Below are 9,150 nucleotides of genomic sequence, written 5' to 3' on the forward strand. Positions count from 1 at the left end.
GGATGGTTGTGAGCCACCATGTGGTTGCTGGGATTTGAACTCTGGACCTTCGGAAGAGCAGTCGGGTGCTCTTACCCACTGAGCCATCTCACCAGCCCGGTTGCTGGGATTTGGTTGCTGGGATTTTAACTCCAGACCTTCGGAAGAGCAGTTGGGTGCTCTTACCCACTGAGCCATCTCACCAGCCCAGAGCAGGAGATTTTTAAAGTATGCATCAAATACAGTCAATAAACCTTCTCAAGTATATGTTTTAAATGTGAGCCATGTCAGTTAGACGGAATTCTATCAGGCCGGTACTAAGCCAAGTGACAGAAGCCATTAGAAGTATTAGTGTATCCATGAACTGTTTTTTAAAATCTTTAATATTTTTACACAGAATCGTACTTAGCTTAAGTTCATCTTGAGTAATCTATAATATGGAAGATGACCTTGAAGTCCTAATCCCCGCCTTCACTTCACAATGCAGAGATAACAAGGATGCTCCAAGAATAGGCTTCAGTTTTGTTTTGTTTTGGTTTCTTTCAATCACAGGTGTGTTTAAAGTATATATACCGGAAGGGTTTGTAAGTTACAGGACAGCATGCCTCTGCTCCATGCCTACTTCTTAGGAAACCACTTTTGGTACACAAGGTAGTGTACTCTCCCCACTTTAGATAATGGAAAACACAATGCTGTTCTTGTCCTGTAGGCCAGTGACATTAACTAAGAAGTCTCTGTATTTTACATAACAGTTACATAGTCCACAGAAATATTCATACTGAAGATGTTTTAAAGCCCATGTTCCTTATTAGAATAATAGGCTTTAATGCCACACAAACACTTGATTTGACTTAAAGTGTTGTGAACTACAAAACTATACAAGAGACAGGCCAAGGAGTCTATTATGTACAAATCAAGGGACCCTAACTGAGCAAAAGCTCTTCAAATTCACCTTTCAATCTTTCTGATGCTGTATAAATGTTTATAAGTAAATAAACTGGCAAATGTTTCCAGAAGACTGTTCAGGGAGCAACAGGGAACCTGGGTGCCACAGTCAGGGACAGTGATAGAGTAGTTGTTAAGGGAGGTTTAGATGTGCAGCGTGTCCAGAGATAGAAGAGAAGACCACAATTGAAGAGCAATGTAAACACTGTTAGGTATTCAAGGTCACTTCTCCTCCCTAGGGACACTCAAGTCCTTTCCCTGAAGTCACTAACAATCTCCAGGCCATCTCTCTGCTCCCATTAACCCCTCATTTGCTTCAGAAAAGGAGTCCAAGCTTCTGACATTACACAATCTCTGACATAAGTGGATACGGTGTTTTCTAGTATTTCACTCTACAATGTAGATCAATAATATCTTGAATAAGCCTTCTCCTTTAGAACATTAGACTGTCTCTACATGTAAGTGTTAAGTCTGAAGATATAGATCACGGAGGTGGCCATGAAATATTCTCATTCAAAACAACACACCAAAAAAATCTAATAATTTATTCCAAAGAGAATGGTACTAACATCCTATACACCAACCTCCTTAGCAGAACTCTGTCCCTGGAAACTAGGAGCATCTATTAACTCAAACCAAGAGTATTAGGCCGGCCATAAATAGGAGGTGCCAGATCTCCACTCGATCTAGAAGTCCTGAGAAATCTGACCACAGCCAAGTGGCCAAGTGATCACAGCCAACAGGCTTCCTGAGGCAAGCAGGAATTTGGGCTCCTATTAACACCTCTGGCGCAAGCAGAGGGCCGGCTCACCCTGCGGAGGGCAATACTGAACCTTCCACCATTCCACATTTCTGTGCTACAGAGCCAGCTCTCCCACCCCAGAAGCTTATACAGCCGCGTCCTAACAAAGCTTTCACTCACAGCGCCACCCTCATACTGCTCTCCCCACCCAGATTTGCATCCAGGCTCAGTGGCCCAGCTCAGGTCAGCAGCACAGCATCACCAACTCGGCTTCTCCCTGCCTCTGGTCCACCTCGGCTCCGCTCCCTCCAAGCTGGACCACTCCCCTGCACATTCCCTCAGGCTGCACTGCTCCCTTGACCAACCTCCATGTCAGAGATCCGATCGAGAGCGAGGAGCAGGACACAGCACCGCTAACTTAGGGGAAGACAAACGTCTGCAGACGGGATGCGGAAGTGCGGTTCGCAGAGCGGCTGCTTGTGACGTCACAGAGGGCGCGACTACATTTCCCAGAGTTCTGTGTTCTCCCTACTGACAGCGGAGGAGGGTGGAAAGAAAGGAGAGGTGTCAGCACTGGGACAAGAGCACACCCACAGTCAGGCTGCTTCAAAAGTTCCAGTTGTAAAACGGACGTGCTAGAACATCCGTTGAGGCTTCTGATAGGAGGGTTTATTAATTGTATCTGGTCAAACTGTAGTTTAAAAACTCGCCTACTAATTATAAAATTGGAACCTGCACCGAAAGTTCACAATCACTTAATTGTACTTTAAAATAAGGAATCAAGAGGCTAAAGTGGAGTGAGTAATACTTAGAGATGCTTTTTGACATCAACTTCAGTGTTACAGCCTTTCACCCAGTTTAAAATGAAAGGATTACAAATCCAAAGCGTTCTAGGCAATTTACAAAGACCTTGTCTCAAAATACAAAGTATAAAACTACAAAGGGGGTAGACTGTGTACCTAGAATGAAGGAAGACTTAATTTAATGCCCAACTTGTATATACTCCATTTTTCCATGTGTGCTGACAAGCCTGTGAGCATACATGCATTAGACTCCACAGCTGGGAAAACAAAACAAAAACAAAAATGCTTTCCTGTGAGCACTGGAATCCATACAGTGAAGGAGGTAGGTCAGAGACATAGACTTAAAAAAAAAATCTCTGAACGAAGTTATAAGTACTACCCTCACATTTACATGTGAAGACTTTCCAGAATCCATCGGTGGATCCTTCATCTGTCCATTGGTCCCTTGCTTATACTTTAATTCATTAATCTGTATAAGAACTTTCATTTTATGAGAACTATACCAGAACATCACCCACGTCTCCCTGGTTCACCACAAACAGAGAAGTATCTAACAGCAGGTGGTCTTTGAGCCTGTAAATATCTCTTCTGCTTCTCTCCCAAGGAGGGCACAGTTCTTAGTTATCACAGCATTGTACGGACTTCTGGTCCGTCATCCATTGTAGAATTTCTCTCTGCATTAGGCATGGGGTATCTGGTTAATTTTCTTCTATCTTCTCTGACCCTAAAATTGATCTTGTGTGGCAGAATTTTGAAAGCCGGGTATCAGAAATATAGTCAAGGGATATTAGTTTTGATTATTGGAAGAGGCACCCTAGGGTAATGGGACCTCCCCTCTTGTATCAGGAATGTTTATTCCTGTCTAGTCATGCCTTAGAGCAAAAACTTCACATGATGGATAGTATTTCACAACGAAGCTACTTTTGAGTGGAAACGTAGGATCTTACACTGCTTGTTTGGGTCTTCCTTCCTTCCTCCCTCCCTCCCTCCTTTCTTCCCTCCCTCCCTCCTTCCCTTCCTTCTGTTCTTTCTTTTTTATTTTTGTTTTTCCAAGACAGGGGGTTTCTCTGCATAGCCATGGCTGTCCTGGATCTTGCTCTGTAGACCAGGCTGGCATTGGATTAAAAAATGCCCCTGATTCTGCTTCCCAAGTGCAGGGATGTGTAGCATGTGCTACACTATCCATGGTGTTTTTATCACCTTGCAGAACTCAACTTCTCTTTTCCTACCTAGTTCTCCTTGCAGTGATTAAGCATGTGTCGTAACCTCCGAATTACTGATACTAGAGAGATACTTTAGTGTTGTGTACAGTTTGTCTCTGCATTTTTTGCTCCCACCCCCATCCCCCACCCCCCACCCCCCTGGCCAGAAGCTCCCATCTTCCCTCTAGCCCTAGACAAGTACGCTACACAGACAGCTGGTTTCTGTGCTGTGTCCTCCTGCAGCAGTCTGGAACTCCCTCCCCCCACCCCTAGCATTAGAATGGCACTACCCATAAAACTCTCCCTTAATGAGTACATTCTGAGGAGATATCCTCCTCGCCTTTGTGTCTCTAAAAACCAACACTCCTGCTGATAAGCTGCAGAACTCCAGGTGCCTGTCCTTGAGACCTTAGAGAAATAACAAGCTCAAGGGAGACCATGAAAAAAAAAGTAAACAGAGGTCAGGTTCTCCTTAAATGCTATTTTCCCACTGGACTTTCTCCTTTCAGATGAATTCACACTTTTGAAAGAATAGAGTCTTTCATGGACTGGGGTCTAGGCTTAGGGCACCTTTCCTGTTGCCTCAATATGGAGAATTAGGGTTCCCCGTTTAGAGCCATTCTTTCAATAATTACCTAGAATTTCAAATGGCCTTTTCTGTAGTTTGAACATGATGAATCAAAGGTAACAGCAGCAGGAAGACACCTACGGATCTTAGGGAAGAACTCAGGATAGCTGCATCCCTGCAGCACTGACTTGCAGGCAGCTCCACAGGGGAGGGAGACTCCTCACCTATACTCTTTACCTTATGTATAACCTGGGCGGGGCAGACCTGTGGATTTTGTAAATATCTCGTAATTCAAGAAGCCTATCAGCGCTTGCTCATTTCCTGAGTCTTAATGAGCCTCCTTTTAGGAGTGAAACTTCGGGTTCAAAAGGAAGTGCCACACAAGCACTCAAATTCATCCTGTGCACTGTTGGACATTGGTTCTAAAGCTTTGAATCTGCATGTCCAGATGCTGAGGGTCCTTGTCCCCAGCTGGTTTTTTATCTATCAAAGATGTCAATGGCCAATGGCTGGGCACAGGGCGGGACACTTAGAATTCTGTGGGTAGGATGCAGAGAGGAATGGGGCAGAATCACCAAGACCCCAGGAAGACAGAAGGAACAGATTTAGAGCTACAGATGAAGATCATCTGAAATGTAGGAGAAAAGGGTAAGTGGCCTCTGGAAGGGCTGCCCAGAATCATGTTGGGCATCAAAGACCAATGGGCTTCACAGGAGGTAACGGGGCAGCAAAGTTAAAAGTAGATGTGGGGCAACAGGCTACGCACAGACAGCCTGTTTTCCAGGGAGAACCTGATGGGTGTTAATTCCCATCTATATGGGACGGTAGGGTTCGACCATGTCTCCTGGACCCCTGGCTCCTGTTAAAGTTACCGCCTGCACAGCCCCCACAGGGGAGGCATGGCTATCAGCCACGCAGGAACAGCACCAAGCCTTCCCACATGTAAATAAGGTTTCCCCCAAAACTCTCAGTCCAAGCCAATGAGAGGTACCTGCTGTCAAACCCTGAATCACCCCCAGAACTGTATATAAATCCATGCAGGGAATTAAAGGTACCCGAGAACTATTCCTTTGTCTGAGTCTTTTGTTCCAAGGGCTGTAACACTTAGAAAGAGATCTTCTCTCCTGAAGAGCCACCCGAGGTCCCGCCGCATTCCTCACTGGATTGTTGGCCCAGCCTGACCTGACTCAGTTCAGAGCAGCTCAGAGTTAGACAGTGACCTGGAAGGCACGGCAGACTTCGTCTTCCTGCCTGCATTCTTTTCCCTTCGCTGGAACCTTCCCACCTGGCCTGGACAGAGATCTCCGTGGAAAAACTCTGGGACCCAGGCCCACAAGTAGATTTAGAAGGTGTTGAGCCAGGAGTAGCAGAGGGAAGAGCATGCTAGTCACGGGAGGCTAGTGCCCAGCCACTAAGCTAGTGAGGCATGTTAAAAATAAGCTAGTGTGTGTGGGTGGGTGGGGGTGGGGGGTGCGCACAGTGATCTGCCAGGAGCACAACGCGGTGAAGCAAAAACTCACTGAAACAGCCCACCAGCACATTTTCATACTTTTCTTCTTAGCCTTTTGCTGCTTCTCACTGTAGACGTTTGAGTGAAGTGAGAGCCATGTGATGGCCTACTAAGACTTTTCTGTATTGAAATTTCTCTGCCAAATTAATCAGCCTTGTACCTTTGAATTCAGCCTCACTTAGTTTTCAAAACTTGGGCAGAATGAATGCAGCTTCCTTGCCTGAATATATCAATGAGCATGACTGAAATTTCAGATAGATCCTTTTTTTCCTTCTGAAACCTCTTTAGTCAGGTTGCCAATGTCCATCTTTTTCAAGGCAGTCCCATCTTTGAAACTTCCAGATGAATGTATCACTAAGTAATGCTTTCTGAGCTCTATAGCTTGTCAATGTCAATGATCAAAATCCTGAAAACTACTTCAAGGTCTGCTCATGGCCTACCTACCTGCTCAATGCCCTAACTTCTAGGAATCAACTTCTAGGAATCATATTTTGCTTTCCTTGTTTCTGTGATGAAGTATCTTACTAAAGTATATTTAGGAAAAGTTTATTCATTTTGGAGCATAACTTGAGGGCAAAGCCTTCCAGTATGAGGAAAGCATAGATGGCAAGAGCAGAAAATGGGGTTGGAGAGATGGCTCAGTAGTTAAGAACCATCTCTTAACTACTCTTCCAGAGGTCCTGAGTTCAATTCCCAGCAACCACATGGCAGTTCACAATCATCTGCAATGGGATACAATGCCCTCTTCTGGTGTGTCTGAAGAAAGTGACAGTGTACTCACATATGTGAAATAAATCTCTTTTTAAAAATAGAGCAGAAAATATAGCTCACATTGCATTCTCTGAAACAATGAAGGGAACAATGGAAGCTTCTGTCAGGCTCCATCCAATTTCTAATTTACACCAGGGTCCATTGCATACTATAGTTTCTGTATTGCTTTGCTTTCTATAGCTGAGATAGACACCATGACTGAACATGAGAGAACAAGGTCTGTTTCATCTTAGCATTCTCAGGTGATAGTTCATCACTGAGGAAATCCAGGGCAAACTGAAACTGATGTGGCCATCCCTGCTTTAGTGTGACTTTCAAACTAAATAGCACAGAGTGCATGACTGTTCACTTGATGAGAACTAGAACCACAGAGGAGACACATTTCTAGCATGCTTCCCACCATGATGATAATGTACCGAATCTCTGAACATCTTTGCCATTATAAGAGTTGCCTTGGTCACGGTGTTTCTTCACAGCAATAAAACTCAAATTAAGGAACCTGTCATTCCCAGAAATTTGACTCCTCTGTGAGGTGTCCTGGTAGCTAGTTCTGACAATACACCTTAAATTTGTTAGAGTGCCTCAACTTAGAAGATGGTCTTTACGTGACCACAATGGACAGGAATGTGCAGGATTCTACAAAATTTAATCCAAATTGTGCCCAGTGATCTAACTTATTTTACTAAATGTTCACTTTCCATTCCAAGGTTTGAGTATATTGTTTCTGAAACTAGTCAAGTATATGATGATGACTATTTCTTCCTAATTTTAGGACATTGTTTTGATTTTTTAAAAGATGTATTGGTGTGCGTGGGTATGGCTATGCAACAATATTTATTTGAAAAGCAAAGAATGTCTTTGTGGAGTTATTTCTTCCTAAATGTATGTGGACTTCGTGGTTCAGACCTATGTTTTAAAGCTTTTGTGGCTAGCACCTTTTCCTATCAAGTCATCCACTGTTCCCAGCTATCTTGTTTTCGTTTGACTTTGTATGTTTTGAAGTTTGATCACACTGTTATAATGTAATGTTTAGTGTCAAGATTGTTTCACACTCTGCATAATATACATAATTTCTGGGTTCATAATTAAACCATTTTACTTTGGTTAAGGTTATATGTCATCTTAAGAGCTGATGCAGTGACTTGAACTATACTTCTTTACAATCATGGAAGGTTTTGGTTGACTTAAAGACAATATATTAATTTTTATGCAAAAGTAAGAAAAAAACTATCAATATTGCAGGGTAGCATTGAGGCAGGATTAGAAAGAAAGTGGGACACCCAGCAGGGAGAGAGAGAGAGGAATTCTGGGAAAGAGTCAGGTGCAGGGGACTCACCGCAGAATGCTGAAGGAGACAGTCACATAAAGGTGATGGCTAAACAGGTTATATAAATAATGAGTAGTCAGGGAACAAGGCTAAGCTTATGACCTAAGCATTTATTAACAATAATTCAGTCTCAGAGTCATTATTACTAGGAACAAAGAGGATGGAAGGAAAAGCCAGTGGTCACAGGGTTATATATGTATCACATAACAAATGTACTTCTGTCTGTAACAGAATGGAATGTTCCATCTTTTTATTAATTTTTCATAAACGAGAGGGTATTGATATCTGGTTCTTGGTTCTCCTTTCGATACTCATGCTTCCTCAGACTTCTGCTGCCCTCTCTCTTACTTTAACCCCTTTAACTGAAATGACTCTCATCCCTCTGAAACTCATCCAAGAAAATTCCTACTCACCCCCGCCCCCCTGTTTTAGTACCTCTCATGAATATCATTATGTTTTGTTTTGTTTTTTAAAATCCTGGTGACATATTCCATTGCCACGTAAAGATGACTAGTTTTTAAATTGTTTCCCACAAGGATTTGTTAGATCTGTACTGTGTGTCTAGTTCCCTTAAAGTAGTGGAAAAAGAGAGAACACTGAAGCTGCCCTGTTTTCTTCATCTTGTGCCCGGCCTTGATAGGTAGGAGACAAGCCATTCAGTCAGTACAGTTTATCACCAGTTCTGTGATGGCCTGTTGATGCTGTGGATGCAAAGAGAGGGATGGGGGATGAGTGTCATGTGCTTGGCTAGCCAGTCCTCAATTTTCAGAGTAGCATTTATGTCAAGCAAGGAATGAGAAATTGAAAACTGTAATGTGTGTGTGCTCAGCAGATGGTAGTGCTCTGAGCAGTCACTCAGAGGGACACATGTGAATCTCAGGTAGGGAGAAGGAAATCCCTGTTGTCAATAAACATTATTCTGTATTAGGAAGGGCGGGTGATGGTATGATATAGGGGAGGTCAGGGGAAAGATTTGACCAGCTCTTCACAGAGGCCATTCAATGAAGTGGGATTCTACTTTGAAGGACATGGATGTCAATGATGGCATTTAATATTTTTTGTTTTAGGAGCAATTGTACTGCCTGTCTTGCATTTCTGGTAGTTGAAGAGGTCTGTCAATTGACTTTTCATATCAATCTCTTTAATGACCCTGAAGGTTCCTAACACTTGCTAGTTCTGTAATTGAATGAATTGGACCTATCCATGTGTACTGGCTATTTTTGTGTCAACTTGACACAGCTGGAGTTATCACAGAGAAAGGAGCTTCAGTTGAGGAAATGCCTCCATGAGATCCAACTGTAAG

General features: G+C 43.2%; 1 protein-coding gene across 1 annotated transcript in view; it reads right to left on the reverse strand.

Moving 5' to 3' along the window:
- LOC115029093 (zinc finger protein 728-like) overlaps window positions 1-2,105 on the reverse strand; it is a 35,715-nt gene extending 33,610 nt beyond the window's left edge. Inside the window, 1 exon segment of the mRNA XM_029468416.1 lies at window positions 2,032-2,105. Coding sequence (XP_029324276.1) covers window positions 2,032-2,037 — 6 coding nt within the window. The 5' untranslated portion in view covers window positions 2,038-2,105.
- Window positions 2,106-9,150: the final 7,045 nt, after the last annotated feature.

The sequence above is a fragment of the Mus caroli genome, chromosome 13, assembly GCF_900094665.2.
Source record: "Mus caroli chromosome 13, CAROLI_EIJ_v1.1, whole genome shotgun sequence".
Lineage (NCBI taxonomy): Eukaryota > Metazoa > Chordata > Mammalia > Rodentia > Muridae > Mus > Mus caroli.